Source organism: Diceros bicornis, chromosome 7 (genome assembly GCF_020826845.1).
Source record: "Diceros bicornis minor isolate mBicDic1 chromosome 7, mDicBic1.mat.cur, whole genome shotgun sequence".
Classification (NCBI taxonomy): domain Eukaryota; kingdom Metazoa; phylum Chordata; class Mammalia; order Perissodactyla; family Rhinocerotidae; genus Diceros; species Diceros bicornis.
Window position 1 is genome coordinate 12,957,378 of NC_080746.1, and position 23,220 is coordinate 12,980,597.

General features: G+C 34.6%; 2 protein-coding genes across 2 annotated transcripts; both read right to left on the reverse strand.

Annotated features, from left to right (window-relative positions):
* Positions 1–5,958: 5,958 nt before the first annotated feature.
* On the reverse strand, positions 5,959–6,958 carry LOC131408181 (olfactory receptor 8G1). Its single transcript, XM_058544725.1, has one exon. The coding sequence runs from the start codon at positions 6,892–6,894 to the stop codon at positions 5,959–5,961; it is 936 nt and encodes a 311-aa protein (XP_058400708.1). The 5' UTR covers positions 6,895–6,958.
* Positions 6,959–21,282: 14,324 nt separating this feature from the next.
* Positions 21,283–22,251, reverse strand: LOC131408333 (putative olfactory receptor 8G3). Its single transcript, XM_058544950.1, has one exon. The coding sequence runs from the start codon at positions 22,249–22,251 to the stop codon at positions 21,283–21,285; it is 969 nt and encodes a 322-aa protein (XP_058400933.1).
* Positions 22,252–23,220: the final 969 nt, after the last annotated feature.

Below are 23,220 nucleotides of genomic sequence, written 5' to 3' on the forward strand. Positions count from 1 at the left end.
GAAAAAAAAAAATACTTCCAACTAAGAATATTCTACCCAATAAAGTTGTTCTTCAGAATTGAAGGAGAGATAGTTTTCCAGACAAGTAAAAGCTAAAGGAGTTTATCACCACTAAACTGGGCTTACGAGAAATATAGAAATGTAAATAAATTATAAATCTCACTGAAAAGGATAAAAACATAGTAAAATTCAGAATAATCTAATTTGTAAATTTGGTGGGTTAATCACATATAAAGCTAGTATGAAGGTTAAAACACAAAGTAAAAATAGCTATAAAATAATTTGTTACAGTTACACAAGATAAAAAGACGTAAATTGTGATATCATTTTTGAATTCACAGCATGATATCACCTGTGTAAACACAGGCATGAAAAAAATGTAAATCTTTAGAGTGAGTTTAAACTTAAGTTATTATCAACTTAAAATAGATTGTTATAAATATATGACGTTTTATGTAAGCCTAATGATAGCCACTAAAAAAAAACCTATAGTAGATACATAAAAAACAAAGAGAAAGAATCTAAGCACATCACTACAGAAAATCATCAAATCACAAAGGAAAAGAGCAAGAAAAAAAGAAGGAAACAGGGGAAGTACAAAACAGCCAGAAAACAATGAACAAAATTTCAATAAGTATATACCCATCAATAATTACTTTAAGTGTAAAAGGACCAAATTCTCCAATTGAAAGACACTAAGTGGCTGAATAGATTGGAAAAATAAATAAAGCAAGACCTACATATATGCTGCCTATAAGAGACTCATTTCAGGTGTAAGGGCACACACAGGCTGAAAGTTAAGGAATGAGAAAAAGATATTCTATGCAAATAGAAACCAAAAGAAAGCTAGGGTAGCTATGCTTATATCAGAGAAAATAGCCTTTAAGACAAAGGCTGTAATAAGAGACAAAGAAAGTAATCACATAATGATAAAAGGGGCAATCCAACAAGAGGATATAACAACTAACATTATACTCAACAGTGAAAAGCAGAGAGCTTTTCCTCTGAGATCAGGAATAAGACAAAGATACCTACTCTCACCGCATTTATTCAACATAGTATTGGAAGTCCTAGCAAGAGCAATTAGGCAGGAAAAAGAAATAAAAGGCATCCAAATTGGAAAGGAAGAAGTAAAACTCACTATTTGCACATGATATATATAGAAAACCCTAAAGACTCCATCAAAATAATGTTAGAATTAAAAAACCAAGTAAAGTTGCAGGGCACAAAATCAATACACAAAAATTTGTTGCATTTGTGTACATTAATAGTGAACTATCATAAGGAGAAATTAAGAAAATAATCCTACTTACAATTACAACAAAAAGAATAAAATATCTAGGAATAAATTTAACCAAGGAGGTTAAAGTCCTATGTATTGGAAACTATAAGATATTAATGAAAGAAATTGAAGAAGAAAGAAAGAAATGGAAATATATCCCATGGTCATGGATAAGAATAATTACTGTTGTTAAAATGTCCATACTAGCCAAAGCAATGTACACATTCAATGCAACCTATCAAAATTTCAATGGCATTTTCACAGAAATAAAATAAACAATCCTAAATTTGCAGGGAACCACAAAAGACCCCACTAACCAGAGCAATCTTGAGAAGGAATAACAAAGCCAGAGACTTCACACTTCCTGATTTCAAATTATATTTCAAAGCTATAGTAATCAAAACAGCATGGTAATGGCATAAAAACAGACACATAGATCAATGGAATAGATTAGAGAACCCATAAATAAACTCATGCATATGTGGTTAATAACTTTACGACAAGGAAATGAGCCAAGAATATACAATGGAGAAAGGACAGCCTCTTCTATAAACTGTGTTGAGAAACCTGGACAGCTACGTGCATAAGACCACTGTTTTACACCATACACAAAAGCTAACTCAAAATGGATTAAAAACTTGGACATAAGTCCTGAAGCCATAAAACTCCTAGAAAAAACGTAGGCAGTAAGCTCCTTGACATTGTTCTTGGTGATGATTTTTTGGACTTGACACCAAAGGCAAAGGCACCTTACTAAATGGAAGAAAACATTTCAAATCATATATCTGATAAGGGGTTAATATCTAAAATATATAAAGAACACATACAACTCAATAGCAAAAAAATAGTCTTATTAAAAAATGAGCAATGGATCTGAATAGGCATTTTTCCAACAAAGACATGGAAATGGCCAAGTACATGAAAAGATGCTCAACATCACTCATCATCAGGGAATGCAGATCAAAATCACAATAAGATACCCCTTCACACCTGTTAGAATGGTTATTATGAAAAAGACAACAAATAAGTATTGGAAAATGTGTGGAGAAAAGGGAACCTCGTGCACTCTTGGGGAAAAAAAAAACGATTAAAGTTTCCCTTTATCTCTATTGGTTTCCCAAGTGTTTAATATTGTCACTTAACTTTGAAAGATTTGTCCTGTTAGATTATGGGCTGGAAATGAGGATGTGACTGATATGATTAGAGCTCCAGAGAGTTTCACGCTCAGCCATTTCAAAAATTCAAAATTTCAGGACATGTTGAAGACACAGAATAAGAAAATTTTCTAAAGTGTTTTCCATGGGGAAAGAATATAAAATTAGAGAAAATAATTTTGTATTATATGTTGCAGCTTGAACTTTTTCCCCTCCAAAATATGTTGAAGTCCTCACCGTCAATATCTGTGAATGGGATCTTATTTTGAAGTAGAATCTTTGTCGATGTAATCAATTTTAGATGAGGTCCGTAGGGTGGGTCTTAATCCAATATGAATTGCATCCTTACAAAAAAGAGGGAAATTTGGACACAGAGACACACAGGAAGAATACCATGTGAAGACAGAGGCAGAGATTGGAATAATGCATCTACAAGCCAAGGAATGCCAAGGATTGCTGGCCGTCACCAGAAGCGAGGAAAGAACTATGAAACAGATTCTTTCTTAGAGCTTTCAGAAAGAACCAACAGTGCTGACACCTTGATTTCAGACTTCTAGCTTTGAGAACTGAGACAATAAATTGGTTGTTTAAAGCTATCCAGTTTGTGGTAGTTTGTTAGGACAGCCTTGGGAAATTAATACACCATGTAATCTTTCAAAGATTGTTTTCATTGACCTCTTCTGACTGTATTTAAATATTAAAATAAATTTATAAAGTGGTAATAAGAAAGCATCTGATAGATATTGCTGTAAACTCATGAAGAGTTCCTAACAATTCTAATAAGGAGAGATGATTTTTTTTCCTTCTAAAAGTAAAGAAATGTTGAGGAACAATGGAAATTTGTTGTTATAGAGAGTATTTTGGTCCTATGTAATGACTAAATTGCTTTGTTTGGAAATCAAAATTATATTTAAGTTTTTATTCAAAATATTAAATGTTATATCAATTTGAGACAATAATTGCAATAAATTTCTTTAACTGAACTCAGTTTGAAATGCTTTAAATCATTGTTAGACGTAGAGTTTTAATTTTTTTTTATTTTAAAGAAATATTTACTAATTTGGGTCAAAATGGAATTAAGGAAAATCCAATATTGGAGCGTAGTATTGAGGTGCGCTCTGGGCAAAGGGGCTCAATTTTGCTACCCCTTCATAAGGAGTGTACATACTCTTTCCCACAAAGGCTGCCGAGAGGGGCAGGAAGATGCAGCATTTATAGTCTCCCATATCATTAGATACAGATTACCCAAAGGCAAGAACTCTCTGGGCTGACTTGTACATAGGTCAAGTGGACACCTGAAGTCACAGAGAAGGCTCCAGAGTTAAACTGCAAGATCATGGTGCAGATTTGAAGGGAACCGCCCCTAATGCAAGCTGAGTTTCAGCTTGCATAGAACTAAATAATGTGTCTGCTGCTGAAATGAGAGGTGGTCTGAGAGAATGTGACATGGGAAACCAGAGGTGTCCGGTACAATCATCAATGAGTATTTGAGTGTGTATGCTCTGCCCTACTGGAGCTTATATTCACTAAGGCAAGAGCAAGGAAATGAATAAGCATTCGAAGTATCATATAATTACCATCAGCACTACCAGCTAAGAAGAAAAAAGGCTAGTTTTTCTGAGAGAGAATAGAGAGTTGACATGAAAAGTAATTTATGTGAAGTTTCACAGATAAGTTTTCTGAGGAAATAACTTTAAGGCCTTATAGCCTTTAGAGATGTATTTTTCTAAATCAGACTCGGGCAAATTTTTCACTGATTATCCTAAAGTACACTGGTAATAATAAATAAGCCAACAGCTTGGTTTATCTTAGAGAAATCTTTTAACTCAGTTTAAGGTGGAAGAAATGGATTGACATCAGGGTCTTCTTAGGCTCTGATTAATAAAGCCCATGACTGATTGAGATCTTGCTCAGGCAAGGAGGCTTAAGCCTACTTGGTATGCTCAATTGGATATGTGATGACTCAGTTTTAGAGTTCCCAGAGGATAGTACTATAGAGCTATGGCTCATTCACCTACCTTCCCTCCAGCTAAAGACCTGGGCAAATTACAGTTTGGAAAACCAGGAGTCTGGAAGTAACATATATAGATAAATTAGGCTGCATAAAATGCATCTGACCAAATAACTTAGCCCCTTTAAAAAGACACAAATAAAATATTCCCTCTGGCTGCAGCAATATAGGTTACTGTATTTACCTCTTTCATGCTCTCTCTCTCTTTTTATCAATTTTGTTGAAGTATATTTTACATGTAATAAAATTCACTCAATATCTGCATAGTAAAGAATTTTCTCAACGCCGGCATAGGTGAAGTTATTTTTTGCCCAGAGTATAGAAAACCATGGTGGTCTACACTAAGTTGTTTGGGTTCTAGATATCACTCTACCATCATATTTGATACGTTGATGCATCAGATATCAAATATAGTTATTATTTTTAAACCCCCATTGCTGCATGCCTTGTAATAAAAAAAAATAAGTCATATTCAGAGACCCCTTAGTTGTTGACAAGATTTAATGACTTAATAAATCAGGTATTCACAAGATATTACACCTGTACTGGGGCTTGACACAGAAGGAGCTCAGGAGTAATATTCCTAAATTTTTGTATAGAAATAAGTCAAGCCGTCACCAAAGAGCTTGCAGATCTTTGGAGGATTCTCCAAACATAAACTTAATTGATTTGAACAACAACAAAAGTATCTGTAGCTAACTTAGAAATTAATGTATGAACTTGTATGCGATACATACAGTTTTCCTATAAACACTTTAGAAGAGGAAATAATTAAAAAGAAAATTATCAAGGACCTTGTAGGTGGCAGCAATTGTACTACATTCCGCAGATACAGCAGTGAAATACATGCATAGGGGGCTACCTTCATGGAGATTACAGTCCATCACAGATTTGGACAATAAGCAAGCAAGTCCAAAATAGAAAAATAAATGACAAGTCAGGGGTATTTTGGATTGAGCACAATCACAACACATGATGGTCTTTAGTTCAGATTCTAAGTTCTGATTAGGTTTCTGAAGTAAGAAGAAATAAAACAGATAAATAAAGTACATGGAGAATTAGGACAGAAAAAAGATTTTTCCAGGCTAGAGTTATACAAAAATCTAGAAATTATAGTCATCATATTGCTATGATTTATGTTGTTTCTTGACTGATTAGAATAAAGGAGGTAGGTAATCACTGTTGGAAGATGGTATTTTCATTATGGTTGAGGTTGTGTTTTATCAATTATATGGAAGACAAGAGGAGGAAGTAATACTGATGGCATTATTGGGTCCATGTATCCAGGTCATTCTTAGTATTTCTTCTAAACTGTATCTCAATGATACTTGTAACAGAAAAAAAGAGAGAGAGTGACTATTAAACACACCATGGATACAAGAAATAATATCAGTAGAATCCCATGAAATGAAGGAAAATGTTGACAGATGGACTAAAATAAAACAGATCAATTCATACAATGTAATAGTTGATAACTTGTATCTAACAAATTATTCCCATATTATTTCTGATCAGTAGAATATTCCTCCTTTTAGCATTTTCTGCAGAGCAACATTGACATCTTTATTCCTCAGGCTATAGATCAGGGGGTTCAGCATGGGCACAACGATAGTATAAAACACAGAGGACATTTTTCCTTGGTCCATGGAGCTAACTGATGATGGCTGCAGGTACATGAATGCAGCAGATCCAAAAAAGACCACAACCGCCAACATGTGGGAACTGCAAGTGCTGAAGGTTTTTGACCTGCCCTCAGTAGAGCGAATGCGGAGGATGGTGGCAATGATGAAGATGTAGGAGCTAAGGATGGTCAGGCAAGGAGCAAAGATGTTAAATGTACCAACACATAGAATCAGTAATTCGTTGACATAGGTACTAGAGCAGGAGAGCTTTAGGAGGGGAAGAAGATCACAGAAATAATGGTTGATCACGTCAAATTTGCAGAAATGAATCCTAAACATGCAGCCTGTATGAGTAAGTGCACAAATCAGGCCTATAATATACACTCCCCAAATGTGGGAGAAACAGGTCTGATGAGACATGATGACATTATAAAGCAAGGGGCTACAGATGGCAACATAGCGGTCATATGCCATTGCAGCTAACATGTAACATTCTGAGATAGCAAACACGAGGAAGAAATAGAGCTGAGTCATGCATTCAGGGTAGGAGATGATGTTCTTCTCTGTCATAAAGTTCACCAGCATTTTGGGGGTAATGACCGTGGAATGGCAGAGATCAATGAAGGACAAGCTGCTGAGGAAATAGTACATGGGGGTGTGCAGGGGAGAACTGAGCCCAATCAGTGTGATCATGCCCAGGTTCCCCACCACCGTGACCACATAGATTCCCAGGAAGAGGAGGAAGAGGGGCAGCTGGAGTTCTGGTTGTTCTGTTAGCCCAGCGAGGATGAACTCAGTCACTGTGGAATGATTTCCTGCTGCCATTTTCCTCTGGGGAGTTTCTGAATGGGAGAGAGAAAGGCACAGTTTTTGGAGACATTTTCTTGTTATTCTTTACTTCCTAAAAGATGTCATATAAAAAATTACTGGCTTATATCCCCTTGGTTCTTGTATAATAATTTTAACTATAAATAAATTTACCTAATAAACATTTATCTTCAATAGTTTTATACCTTAATATCAAATATATAAAATTATTTCATATGAAAATATTTCAGCCATATTGATGATCATTTTATATTTTTGGAGTGGCTACCTCCTATTCTGAACATTTCAATTTTTTTAGCCAATTTTTCCTAAAGTAAGGTTCACACATGTAAAAACTTAGAGGACATATTGATTATGAGAGAAGCTAGCTGAGCAACAAAGTAGAGAGATTAAATCCTGTTTAAGTGCAGTATCCTTTACTAACCAGCAGCTAATTCCTCCAGGGGTGAAAAGAGGCACATTATTACTGAGTCTTTGGATTTATTTTTACAAAAATCATAAAATTTGAGTTTCTACATAAAACCTTCAAATTTTTAATATTATTGTTGAAATAAAACTATACAAACAACATTCATTGGGCAGTTGTGCTAGCTGGATTGATGCTCTGTTAGCCAGTTTGTGGCCCCTGGAACAAATATTCTGCCTTCATTTGAGGGAAGAACTAGGAGCAGTAGCTAAGTGAGTAGGCCTTCAAGTCCAAGTGCCTCTGTTTATACGCTGACCCATCATTTATTAGCTAATAACCTTGAACAAGTAAAATAACCTCATTATCTAGTTAGCATAGGTTAGTGCTCTGAAAATAATAACAATTGCTGTTGTTTTTGTTACTTACAACTTACAGCATGCTATCATTTAGAAAATAATGGATAATTACACGCTTCAAAATACAGAAACAGTAATTACAACGTTTAAACTTTTCCTTTCACCTCTTTTATCGTTCATTGGTTAAAAGGGTATGCAAAACAGTTGCAAAATTAAGGGATATAGAATCATAAATGCAGTCCCCTTTTCTGCTAAGCACTAAATAGATTATTTTATCATTATATACATCAAAGTAAAATTCAAAATGAATTCCACTTGAATAATATAAAAAATAAACAGAAAATCTAAAATATTCGACCTCACAGTTAAACAAAAATAAACTTGAATCTCAAATCTAAGCATAAAGGCTAAACCATTAAACTTCTGGAAAAAACATGAAAGAAAATCTTCAACACATTGGAATAGTCATAGGACACACACACAAATTATACAATATTATAAATTATTTTTTATCAAATTAAAAACTATTCTTCTAAAGGAAGTATTAGAAAATGAAAAGCAAGCCACAAACTGTGGACTTTTATTCAATATATATAAATACTGACAAGACAATAATATGAAGACAATCTAGCAAATTAAAAAATAAAACTATTTGAATAGGTATATCACAGAAGAAGATAAAGGAATAGTTAATAAGCACATGAAAACACACTAAAATCATTCTTCATCAGGGAAATGAAAACTAAATTAAAACCATGACACACCACTACACATCTACATTGAAATGCCAAAAACTTGCAATACCAAAGTGTTGAGAGGATATGGAGCAACTAAATCTCCCAGACACAGCTGGTGAGGAAGGGTGTAAAATTGTCCAACTATTTTGGAAAACTGTTTGGCAATTTCTAGAAAGTCAATCATACACCTACAATATAACCTAACAATTCTATTCCTCAGTGATGACCCATGAGAAATGTAGACATATGTCTATACAATGACTTGTACAAAAATGTACATGAAAACTCTGTTACAACCAAAAACGGGAAACAACCCAAATATTGAACCAATAAAAAGATAAATAAATCGTGGTATATACAAGGAGTGGAATACTGCTCACCAATAAAAAGTAATAAATCACAGATGCATATAACCACACAGATTAATCTTGAAAACATCAGGTTGAGTAAACGGGGCCAGACTTAAAGAGGGCACATTGTACAATTCCATTTATATAAAGTTCTAGAAAAGCAGAACTAATTTATAGTGATGGAAATGTGGTCAGTGGCTGACTACAGTGGGACGTGGGAGAATGACTGGGAAAGGACATAAGAGAAACTTTTAGGATGATAAAAATGTGTCATATCATTGTCAATGATTGTTGGTTTTGGTTTCACCAGTTCAGAGTGTATGCATTTGTAGAAACTCATGTAAGTGAATTTTATTCTTAGAATGGGTATATTCATTTTTTATTTAATCTTGATAAAATTATATCTTAGTATAATCTTAATAAAATAAAATATATGATAAAATAAATTAATAATATTAATTTTAAAACAGAAAATCTAATAAAGAATCAGCAAGGATAAAGAAGATCTGAACAAGATTCATAAATTTGAATATATGTATGTATATGTATAATCTTATGGCATGCAGCAACTAAATAACACATATTCTTTTTAAGGGCACATAGAACTCTTACAGAATTATTTTATCCTGGTTCATAACACAAGTTACAATACCTTACCAGATGTTTTCCCTGGTCTTTACATTTAAGAAAGTAAAAACACCAATCTTAAAAGTTTTCTCCTAAAATATAGAAAAAGAGGCAACATTCAACAGTAAAAATAAAATAAAATAACCTCTTAGAAAACTCAGATTAGATAATAAGTTCTTAAAGCTGTTTGAAAAGCATGTAAAGCAAACAACAAACTTAGTAGTGAAATATGGAAAACTTTCCCCTGTAATGGAAAGGAGACAAAGATATTTGCTTGATATCTCCATTCCTATTCATCATTTTACTGAATATTCTAGCAAATTCAATAAGGCATGCAAAAAAATAAAGTAATAAAGATTGAAAAGGAATTAATAAAACTTACGCATAGGTGACACGATTAAGTAGGTAGAAAAATCAAAGTAATAAAGACAAAAAGTCAGAAATTAATTAATAAATAAAAACTATAGATATAAGGTTGGATATTTAAAAATAATTTTAAAAGGTCATATTTGATTTTAGAATATGAAAACTTTGTGCATATCTGAAATAAATTTATTTTCTCTCTGTAATTTCTCTGTTCTCATGGTGTTTGTGAGTATGTGCATGTGTGTGTGTTTGACTGGATTTAAATTGCTAATATTTAAATCGTCATAAGTGAGATTGATTTCTAATTTTTCTTTTTTGTAATGTTTTGGTCAGAATTTTGTTTCAAAACCTGCTGGCCTCAGAAGAGATATAGAAAATCTTCCCTCTCTTTCTACTGCTGGCGTAGTTTGTGTAAAACTACCTTAAAGTTTTGAAGTATTCACCAGTGAAATAGTCTAGACCCCTGGTGTTCTTCATGTTCAGGTTTTCAGTAACAAATTGAATTTCCTTAATAACTGTCAATTATTCAAATTTTTGTCTTTTGTTTCAATTTTCCTTAATTGAAATTTCAAGGCGTTCATCCATTTTGAAATTATCAGATGTTTTGTATACTCTTCTCTTTTACCTTTCTATGTATATAGTGTCAATGCAAAAGAACCAATAACCATCCTATACATAAGAAAAATAAGGTGAGTTTACTTGAGCCAGAGTGAGGATTATAACCCGGGAAGGCCTTAGAAGGTGTTCCAGAGAAGCATGGGTTTCTGTACAGTCTTATATCTTTTTAGAATGAAGAACATACGTTAAACACACCCAGGATACATTTTCATCAAAATTTCAAAAGGTATTCAGTTACAAATTGGCAGGTCAACATGACCCTGATGTCAGGAAAGGGACTAATCTGGGCGTTACCAATAGGGTGTTACCAATAGGGTGTAGGATGGGAAGTATGCATTTTCATCTTAAGAGAGTGCATTCTTTACTTTAATGATTAAGCAGATGTACAATGTATGTTTGATAGGCCGTAAGTCAGGCTTTTTAGTTCAAGCCGAATCAGTTTTGAACCCAAATAGTTACCCCATATATCTCAATATGTGAAAATCTCTTGTCAATAGGCTATGCAGTGCTTTCTATTTCTTCATTCCTAAAGTTAGTAATTTGTGATTCTTCTCTCTTTGTCTTGCCCACTCATGACAGAAGTTTGTTAATTATATTAATCAATTTAATGATAAACTTAGGTCATGTTGATTTTATGTTTCGTGTTTTTTATTTAAAATAATCCTAATAACTTAATTGTTATAGTCTTTATACATATTTGGGGAGAGGGTGGTTTCCTGTTTTCCTAAATTCTTGAAATGGAAGCTCAAACTATTGATCTTCAATCATCCTTCTTTTCTAATATGTACACATAAGATATAAGTTTCCCTCCAGTTGCTGCTTTATCTGTATCTCACAAGTTTTAACATGTTAAATTAACACTATGATTCAGTTTAAAATATTTTATGATTTTTCTTTGATTTTTGTGTTCCGTGGAATATTTAGAAGAGTACTATTAACTTGTCAGAAAATTGCGATTTTTAAAAGTATCTCTTTTTCTAAATATCTGTCTTAAATTATTTGTGATCAATAAAGATACTCTGAATTTTTTAATTCTTTGAAATCTATTGAAGTTTTTTTATCACACAACATTTTGTAAATTTTTGTAAATATTCCAAATGCGCTAGAAAAAATATATTGCCTATTTGTGCAGAGCTGTGTGGTCTATATACTTCAATAATTGCAACTCATTAACTATACTTTTCATCTTTTATACTTACAATGATTTTTTTTTTTTTGGCCTGCTGTTTTAACAGCTATTGAAAGAATTACAAATATTAAAGTCTCCCACAAATTTTTGATTTGTCAATTTTTTCTTTATTTCATAAACATTTTTACTTTAAAAATTTGGGTGTATACTTTGGATCATATAGAGGTTTAGGGTTCTGAGATCTCTCTTAGACTTCAATTCTATCTTTATGAAACGTTTCCCTAATATCTAGTAATGGATGATGCTTATAGTTTCTACACGATATTAATATATCAAAATATTTTTTGGTTAGCGTTTTCATGATGTATCACTTTTAATCTTCCTCCTTTTGATCTTTCTGTGTCCTGATATTAAAAGGTGTTATTTTGTAAGATGCAACAAGTACAAATAAAAGTTTTAAAAAATCATATTACTTAAAATAGCAATAATTTAGCATCAAATACCTAGAAATAAATGTAACAAAATATGTACAATGTCTATATACTGAAAACTATAAAATATTATTGAGAGAAATTTAAGAAAATCTTAATAAAAAGAGTTATGCCATGTTCATGGATTAGAAAACTCAATATTGTACAAATGTCAAGTCGGCCTAGATTCGTCTGTAGGTTCAATATAATCCAAATGAAAATTGCCCTAATATTTTTTGTGGATTGCCTTGAATTTCACATTGCAATTCATAGGGCCAAAAATAACCACAACAATCTTGAAGAAACACAAAGTTCTACAAATTACGTTATCAGATATCAATGGTGTTGGCATATTTTAAGACATTAAGACAATGTGATACCGGTGCAAGCATAAACCAGTAGAGCAAAATATAAAATCCAAACATATTCACACACATATGCAGTTATTTGATTAATGGGAAATGTGATCTTGCTTTGCAGTGAGGGGAGCACTGTTTTAATGAATGGCAGAAATCAACAGGATGTCCACATGAATCACTCCTTAAGCTTTTACTAGTCTTAGTCTTTTACCCCAGAGACAACATAATTTCTGAATAATAGCTCTGATACATAAACACTTTTTGTTTCCAGTTCCTCTGAGGGTTACCTTCACATCTTGAAATAATTTGTTCATATTGCTATTACTAGAATTATAAATTTTTTTTTTTTGAGGAAGATTAGCCCTGAGCTAACATCTGTTACCAATCCTCCTCTTTTTTGCTGAGAAAGATTGGCCCTGGGCTAACATCCGTGCCCATATTTCTCTATTTTATATCGGATGCCGCCACACCATGGCCTGATAGGCGATGCATAGGTTTGCGCCTGGGATCTGAACCTGCAAACCCGGGGCCATTGAAGCAGAGCGAGCGAACTTAATCCCTATGCCACATAGCCCCTAGAACTACAATCTTTGAACATTGTCTCAACTTTCTATTATATTAAATGTGGAATTACTTTAGTTAAACCAGTACTAACATCGTTCCCCTTATTCCAATATTTCATAGTATATTCTATTTTATTTCCTTTCTTTGTTGCTTCCATAGCTTCAAAAACATTCTCACAACACTTTATCATTATCGTTTGACCATACAGGTGTCCATGCTCCTTACATTGTGACCACATTGTATGTATTTATTCTATAGAAATGCCTTTATCCACTTCGGGTCTTTGCACCCTGCCACCTTAAAACTGTTGCCGTTGGAAACCTCTGTCATTGGAAAGCTGGTTTTAATAGATCCTCAACCTCTTCGCTCTATCTTGTCTTAATAGAAAGCACAACTACCTTTAAGGAAGCTGGATTACGCCAAGTGGACAGTTAATGTTTCCCAAAGCCCATGAATAATAGAACCTACGGAAGGAGTTAACATTTTCTTCATTATCTGTGGAAGTTTTCAAAACACTACTCTACTTTAATGAAATACTCCTCCTCTATTTATACTAACTCAGTACAATTACAACACCTTATCATTTTTCATCTTTATCATTTTCACCATTTTCCTATCTCCAATCTTTTTAGAGAATGAAGTCCTGTATCTAAATTATAGATGCTACCGACTCAACACTCCCTGGCCAGGTTTATTGAATACCAGATTTCTTTTTTCATGTTTCTTTCTTGTTCTACAGCCACGTTCCTTAGTTCTTATGCTCAGCCTGATCTCTGTGGCATTTACCAAGAATTCAAGATTTATTAACCTAAGACAATCTGTATGTCTTCCTAGATTTCAACATCTGTTAATTTTGAGATTTGCATAAAATAAGATGTAATCTACTTTTCCTTTTCCTACGAGTCCTTTCCCCTTAGGGACTATTCACATTTGGAGAGTCTGTCTTGCTTCAGGCCCCAGCTAATCTCTGGTTTTTCTTGCCTCCAAATGAGCCCTGGTTATAGTATCTAAACTCAGAAAACCAATACCTTAAGACAACATTAAAAAAGTACTTAAGGGATCATTTGGCAGTATTTGGTGATCTCTTAAAACTTATGAAAAATATCAGCTCAGCTGGAAGATCTATCCTGGAAAGTATGATTCTCAAGAGCTTACAGTATTGAAATCTGGAAAAAAGGTAGATACTGTAAAGTGTTGATCTTCATGCTTTATTCTCCTTATATCTGTGTCCATTTAAAATCCACGTATAGGATTAGGAAATGCCTTCCTTTCTAGGATCCAATCGGTTTCAATGGGAAGAATTTTATATCACGGCCAACATTTCAGTTGCTCAACATAAACGTGATGTAGACATAGCTCATTGTCATTTCATGCTGGCAAGTGGCACAGGCTCTCATAATATGCTTGTGGGTAAGATAGACTTCTGCCTATCTGGGCAGATTGCTTTACAGTTAAATGTAGAAGAATATATTGAAGCATAAAGAGTGTTTATTAATTCAGGGATTTCAGTATGGTTGATCATCAGAACCACCTAGGAAGATTACAGTATTTACAAAAATGATGAATGTAAAAATGTAAACGTGATTATAACAAAAAACAAAAGTTCCTGAATCATCCTCCCTATACTCTTAGTCTTTTACTTGAGGGAGAAATTAATCTCTGCAGAATAGCTCTGCTAAACAGTTTCTGTTTCTAGTTCTTCTTCTGAAAGTTCTACCTCCACAGCTCTAAAAAATTCACACATCTTGTTATTTTCTCAATTATCAACTTTGAACATTATCTCAACTTCTATAATATTACATATGCAGTTACTTTAGTTAAATGATTACTACCACCTTCTTTTTCACTCTAATATTTGATCCTTGTATTTTTTAAAAAAATTATTTTCTTAGTTGCTTTTGTATCTTAAAAAATATTCTCAAAATTTTTAATTCATTAACTGCCAAAATTCTGTCAACTCATCTGGAAAAAGTTTTATTACAGATCTTCTATCCCAACACCAGAATTAGTGAATCAGAATCTTTGAGGGTTTTAAAGATCTGAACTTTCCAAAATTAAAATAATTTAAAACAAGCCAACAGAACTACTAGTGTAATTCTGACGATTAATCAGGTTTGAGAACTATTTGATTAAGGGACACAAAGTCAGTGTAGTGACATGCTTCAGGTGGAGAACTTGAGAGATTCTCTCTTTTTCTTTTCTTTTATCTTCTTGTCCTTTCTTTTCCTCCCTTCTTCCTTTTCCTCCTTTTCAGCCTTTTTTCCCTTCCTCCTTCTGGCTCTCTCTCCTCTATTATTTTGCAAAAATTACTGAGATAGCAACATACCACACAATGAGCTCTGGGCTAGAATATAAAAATCACAATAAAACAGTTACTGCTTTCATGAAATTCAAGACTTGATATTAAAGAGGGCTAATATTCATCATAATAAAGCATAATATAAAAGTAAAATTGAAATGAACTCAGAGAAGCATAAAAACTTGAATAGGTCCCCTAATGGATTCAGTACTAGGGAACTGAAAACCCTAGAATTTGTATTTTTTCAAAATGCCTTCACCATTATTTATTTGCCCTAACCTAATCTCCATAGGATCCACCTCTGAGGTTCTCGATAACATATTTGCTTATGAACAAGTTGTTATCCCCTATTCACACAAGGATCAATTAAAAATAGAGGTTTCCCTCATATTATACATAACCTAGACCATTAAGAATTGGGTGTAGAGTATGATTGGTAATAATCCCCACAAGATCCAAAACATAGCTTCTCAACTCGAGTTCCATGGAAATAGAATGCCATGAATGGATCCTAAGGGTGCTGAGGTCTTGGTCTTCTTAGCCCTTGATGGAGTGGGGTTGAGCCTGTGGCTCCATAGACTCCCTGCTGGTCACCACTGGCCACCAGCAGTTGGCTCCACTAACCCTGCTGCATCACACAAATATTAGTATTTTCTATGTGTGCCATGAGGTTAGGAAGCCCTGTGCTCCACTTAAATTACATCTGTAGTTTTGTGTTTAGTTATAAGTATTCTTTATAATGAGAGACATTGACAAGATGAAAGACAAATAAAAACTATGAAGAACTTTGAAAATATTTGAAGGTAATGGGATAATTAGCAAGTATCATCATATATCTGAAGGGAATCTAAAGGGAGAAAGAGTTATTTTATGCATGGTGTTTGAAAGCTCTTAGAATATACACTTTACTAGGAACAAGGAAACATATTCTAACAATTTGAGTTCTTAGAAATGGACTGAGCTGCTTATTCCTAATCACTGAACACACTCAACTGTTAATCAGATGATGATTTAATTCCAGGGACACTGAGAAAGGATTTTCTTCATTGCTTTTAAGATAAATTATAAATATCTTTATTCACACTACCTCTTGCCGTCCTCCAGACTTACTTCACATTTGGTTCTTTTCAGTTTCATAAACTTTCCTTTCAAGTTCAAAAACTTTTCAATTTCTGGAATATGTCACATTTTCTCAGCTAACTGCATTTTTATTTGCTCATCTTTTCACATCCAATAGTAGTTTTACCAAACCTATTTATCTCTGTTGTCTGGTAAATATTTTTTCTTTTCAAATCTCATTTAAGGGGCTGGCCCCGTGGCTTAGCGGTTAAGCACGTGCACTCTGCTACTGGTGGCCTGGGTTCGGATCCCGGGCGCACACCAACACACCGCTTGTCTGGCCATGCTGAGGTGGCATCCCACATACAGCAACTGGAAGGATGTGCAACTATGACATACAACTATCTACTGGGGCTTTGGGGAAAAAGAAGGAGGAGGATTGGCAATAGATGTTAGCTCAGGGCTGGTCTTCCTCAGCAAAAAGATGAGGATTGGCATGGATGTTAGCTCAGGGCTGATCTTCCTCACAAAAAAACAACAAAAAAAATCTCATTTAAAATTGATATCATCATGAAAACATTCTCCAATTCCTTGTCATTGATTGGACCTTTTTACTACATGCTCAGAAAACTGTCATTTCTAAACAGCACATTTTCAGACTTGAGCTACAGTATAAGCCAGATAGTGGACCATATCAGACATAGTCTTCCCTGTATCCCAAGTAAGTAACACACATCTATCACATTGTAAGAAGTTAAAAAACCTATTTTATGAAAAAATGAATATTTAAATGAGTGAATGATTATATTGAGGAATATTTGCCTGAATTCCCAAGGTGATTACTCCAGACTTAATACTCTCAAATCACAAGTGTGAAATAAACACCCTCACCTTTCCTCTTCCTGGAAAACTCAATGCCAAATTTTATTGGCTACTTGCTCTCTTTGACTCAGAGGACAATAGTGCTAACGTTGGTGTTGGGAGTCCTAGGTATCCAGCATTCTGCTATCCTTCGAGCTGAGAAGGCAGGCACAGCCCTGGGTCTCAGAGCCACTTTTGAAGTTGGTCTGTATCACAGGTCAGCATCTCCAATTGTAAGACTTAGTGTTTCTCCACCTTCAGGGTAGCAAACATTCTCGCATTTCATGGTCCCCTGAGCGGTTCTGATTGCTGTGAAGGTGTGTCCTTGATTTAGATATGCCAGACACCAAATAATGTGGAGACAAAACTCTCCAAAGATTTCCATTTCTCAGGGAACAAACTCTTGAGAAAAGAAGCAATTGCTGTTTATATCTCCCAGTTGTTTAACTTTTTCATTCAAGAGGGATTCTTTGTCTATCCTGATTTTATCAGTGAGTGATAAAGATTTGTTCACAGGATCACTTGCGGATTTTTTTTTAATGCAGATTCTAAACCAGCAGCTCTGAGTGGGATTTCAGATTCTACATTTCTTACAAGCCCCTAGGCAGAGCTATTGGTTTACAGTTTACACTGTGAATAGCAGGTTTTAGAGGACCAGGGCACATCCTGACAAGTTATTTTACTGTTAATAGGCCTAGAAATTTTAAAATAATGAAGTAACCATTTTTTTCTTTTATGAAAATATGTTTGTTTTATGTATAAATAGGCAATATACTTACTTGATTCAAAGTCAAATTTATATATAATTGAGAACATATGTGCAATGTTTGCTTTCTTGAGGCCCTCACTAATAATAATTCTACTTGATAAATTGTATATTTAAAGAAAATATTTTGTTATTTGGCACCAATGTTCCATATTCCTTCTTTCTTATATATTTTCACTTTTTTTTCCAAAGTTGGAATGATGGTAAGCAGTCTTAGATTGTAGTATGATTCAATGAACATTAGACGGTCACATTAGGGGAGCTCTTATAAAACATCATTAAATGTATTAGGTTCAATTCTATTTAAAGGAGTTTATAGTTGGATTACATAAGTGTTTCTCAATTATGGCTGCATACTTAAAATCACCAAGGGAGTTTCTTTAAATCTCAAAATCCAGGCTGCACCCTATATCAATTAAGTCAAAATCTTAAGATCTGAGGTCAGATATCTACATTTTTTAAAATTTCTCAAACTTTACTGTTTACGGAATAAACTGAGGATCTTATTCAAATGCAGAGTCTGGTTTAGTAAATCTGGTATATGGCTTAAGATTATGCGCTTTTAACAAACTCTCAGATTTTGCCCATGTTTCTAGTATATGGACCTCTCTGAGAAACAAGGTTATAGATGATCTCTTATTTTGAATCTCTTCCACTATAATTCTTTCAGATTCAAGTAGGGTCCCCCATGTGCACACATCATAAAACTTCATTTACCTTTGGAATTGCAGTGGCTGCAGGATTCTAAGATGATTACAGGAGAATATTGGGTATCTCGAATGCTTGCTTATAGGTGAGCAGACTATGATTGACTATTACTTCAGTGTACTGAATAAAAGAACTGAGAAAGAGGGTTGGAGCTTGATTAAGGACACAAAGATGAAGGGTATAAACAGGCCTTTCCATAAATGAGTATACAATAATGAAAATTATTAAGACTCATAGAAGCCATTGTTTCAATTCTGTCAGGATATATGTACAGATTCAGGAGAGAACAAATATATATAAAGAGAGAAAGACAGAGTCAGAGAGAGAGATTTTTGTACCCTTACATATAACAGAGATATAAAATAATGTATTATACACATAAGTTAAAATATGCTATTATCATAAACCATACTGACATTTGTGAGCACCTACAGTATGCAAAGCATTATATTAAGGAATTTAGATAAATAATTCCACCTGTTAGCATGCAAATGGAAATCTCATACATTGTTAGTGGGAATGTAAATGGCATGACCACTTTGGAAAACACTTAGGCTGTTTCTTATAAAGTTAAATATATATTTATATAGGATACAACATCACTCCTGTATTCTTTACCTCCCCCCAAAAAATGAAAACACATGTCTACACAAAGACTAGTACACGAATGTGCATGGCAGTTTTATTCAGAATAGTAAAAAAACTGGAAACGCTGAAATATTCATCAACAATTGAATAAATAAATTGTGTTATATCCATGAGATGGTATATTTCTTAACAATAAAAAGAAAAGAACTTCAAATATACACCAAAACATGGATGAATGTCAAAGCATTATGTTAAGCGAAAGAATCCAAACACCAAAGAGTATATATTATAGATTTCCTTCATACAAAATCCTAGAAAAGACAAAACAAACACGTAGCAACAGAAAACAGATTCATTACCTGGGCCGGGGTGTTTAGGGATTGACTGCAAAGGGGCAAGAGCAAATTTTTGCCCTTAATATTGACAGGATGATATACATCCTTAAATATTCAAAGTCCTCTTACAGTTAGTAAGGTACTACTTCACATAAAATATAGAAATATTAAACGTTATAGGTCAATGCCCCCCTCACACACACTTGTACTTTATGGTATAGTTGTTATATACACAGAACAATGGAAACCTTGTTAAATTTGCTTTTTATTTTTAGTAACTTCTTGGTAGATTCCATAGGATTTTACACATAAAAGATTATATCATCTGCAAATAAAGACTATTATTTCTTCCCTTCCAATGTGGATGCCTTTTATTTCTTTTCCTTGACTTTTTACTCTGACCAAATTTTCAACACAATATTAAACAGAAATGATGAGAGCAAACGTCTTCGCTTTGTTCTTGATATTAGGTGGAAAATGTACTAGTCAAGAGATAGGAACCACACAGTGATTTGAATAGGGAGAGTTTAATAGAAATATTTTTAATGGGGATTAGAGTAACAGGAATTTAGCTCTTGAGAGTTTAAGAGATTTCTAAAGAATATAGGAGTAGCAGATACAAGAAGCAATACTCTATCTAGGGTGATATAGAACACTCAAGGAAGAGTCCTCCCCTACCTGGGCTGAGTCTAGTGCAATCTCATGTTCATCTTGGGCTGAGGTGGTTCTGGGCTGGCTGCATGAGATAAAGACTGAAAATCCAGCTTGCTAGATGGTCTGCCATGTGAGACCCTCAGAGTACATGCATGCCCTCAAGCTGAGGAGAAGGTGTGGGGAACAGTGATCTGGGTTGGGTCGCAGGTTTTTTCTGAGACTCCTGGCATTGCCACCACTGCCTCAGTTGAGGGCTGTAGAAATTGACTGGTGGCCAAATGCTGGAGAAAAGTCCCACACTGCAGAAACCTAGTACTTGAGAAACCATGAGAGAGCAAGCAATAGAAAAAAAAAATCTGTAGATTCTTGACAAGAGGACCAAACCAGAAACTAGGAAGAAAAGCCCTCTTCCTCCTCAAGTGCTCACTATTGACAAGAGTTAACACCTTACCAGAGGACAAAGAAAAAGTAGTTCACAATGTTCAACTTCATTATCACAGAGGCAGCAAAAAGGGTGAAGTTGGAACTGAGAGATTGTAAATCAAAAACTGACCCAGGAAATATTCAGTTTCACCATGAAGTATGACCTTAGCCATAGATCTTAGTACATGCCTTTTTATAGGTTAAGGAAAGTTCATCTATTCCTTATTTCCTAAGAATTTGCATCACTAATGTCTATTGGGTTTTGTAAAATAGTTTCTCTACATCTATTTGGATAATCATGTGGATTTTTCTTTTTTAGCCTGTATATATGCTGAATTACATTGACTGATTTTTTAATGTTAAACCAACCTTGCGTTTCTAGTATAAATCCTAGTTTATAATGATGTATAGTAGTCCCTCCTTATTTGTGGCGGATATGTTCTAAGAACCCCGGTGGATGCCTTAAACCATAGATAGTACCAAACCCTAATTATGCTATGTTTTTTCCTATATAGTACAGCACGGATACACTGGACAAAGGGTTGATTCACGTCCGAGTGTGACAGAGCAGGATGGTCTGGAGGGGCATTTTGGAGATATATTATATGGGAAAGTGTCACTGAATTTCTAAAAATTTGAATAATAAATCTAATACATCACATATCTCAGCAAACCAAAGGCTTGCTTCTCGTATGAGATCATCATTCTATTCATGAACATTTTGTACTGTTCAGAATTTTTTTCAGGGCAAATTTGACATCCTTATTCCGCAGAGTGTAGATCAGAGGGTTCAGCAGGGGCACAATGATGGAATAAAACACAGAGGAAACTTTCCCTTGATCCATGGAGCTCACAGATGATGGCTGCAGGTACATGAATGCTGCAGATCCAAAGAAAATAGCAACAGCTGAGATGTGGGAACTGCATGTGCTGAAAGCTTTGGACCTGCCCTCAATGGAGTGGATTTGGAGGATGCTGGAGAGGATGAAGATATAGGAGGTAAGGATAGTTAAGGCAGGAGTCAGAATGTTAAATGCACTCAGGACTAGAACCAGTAATTCACTGATGTAGATGCTGGAACAGGATAGCTCCAACAGTGGAAAGAGATCACAGAAATAATGGTTAATTACATTGGTCTTGCAGAAAAAGAGTCTCAACATAAAGCTGGTATGGACTGTAGATCCAACGATACCCAAAATATAAACTCCCACTGTGAGCCAGAGGCAGATGCGATAAGACATGATGACATTGTAAAGCAAGGGGTTACAAATGGCAACATAGCGGTCGTATGCCATTGCAGCCAACATGTGACACTCCGCAATGGCAAAAATGATGAAGAAATAGAGCTGAGTCATGCATTCAGGGTAGGAAATGATGTTCTTCTGTGTCACAAAGTTTGCCAGCATTTTGGGGATAATGACCGTGGAATGACACAAATCAATGAAGGACAAGCTGCTGAGGAAACAGTACATGGGCATGTGCAGGTGAGAGCTGAGCCCGATCAGTGTGATCATGCCCAGGTTCCCCACCACCGTGACCACATAGATTCCTAGGAAGAGGAGGAAGAGAGGCAGCTGGAGTTCTGGCTGTTCTGTTAGCCCAGCGAGGATGAACTCAGTCACTGTGGAATGATTTCCAGTATCCATTATCCTCTCAGCAGGTTCTAGGTTTAAAAACATAAAATAAGTGTACTCATGAGTGTGTGTGTGTGGTGTATTTGAGTGTATGCACATGTGTATATGTGCGTGTGTATGAGGGGGAAAATAATTTTGTAGAGATTATTATTTTATCCCTCATCAAAGGAGATTCTTAAATGCAGGAATCTCTGATGTTACTCCTGCTATTCTGGGACAATCAGTGGTTTTGACCAGAGAAGAAATTATAGACTTCAAACCTTATAATTAAGATACATCCTAATTTTTTAAGAGAAAACATCAATTTTTCATTTTTTAAGTCAGTAGAAGGAACATTACTATTGTTATTTCTGAGGACTCTTTTCTTTCTCACATATTCTATATGTATATATTGTCATAATGTTTTCATATCACTCAGAATAAGTAATAGTGTTGTATGCTTTCTATAATTAATAAACATAAGATTCATAAGTCTGCGAAAAGTAGTTACATTAGTCTGAGCTATTTTTCTTACTAGAATCCCAACTCAAAATATCTGAAGGACTGAGTAAGTACAGTATCATTCCCCCTGAGATTTGTTGCTCAGAATGTCCCCACTCCCTTCACCCAGGCCTACTACCCCAGAAAGCAGGAACGTAACCTCTGGCAGACATCATGCTTATATCTCAGCATCTTTTCCAGACCAAGGAACCATCCTCCCATGTTCTAATTTGGATAATCTCAGGGGCCGTAATATAATGGCTTAAAATTAGGTCATGTATTCCACCACTGTGACCAGGCGAGCAGTGGACTATGATTGGTCTATGAAATTTGGACTTCATGGTTGAAGTGGTGGAGGTCAGAAAACGATTTATGCTCCCAAAATATGAGAAGGATTTGTGAAGACAAACACTAGGTGTCACTTACGCTGAACTTTTTTTATAATGATATATTTGTATGTGCTCTCTATAGAATTCAAAGATGGTGGATGTGGGTTAGTAAAGCACATGCAAAATACATTACAAATTTTAATTG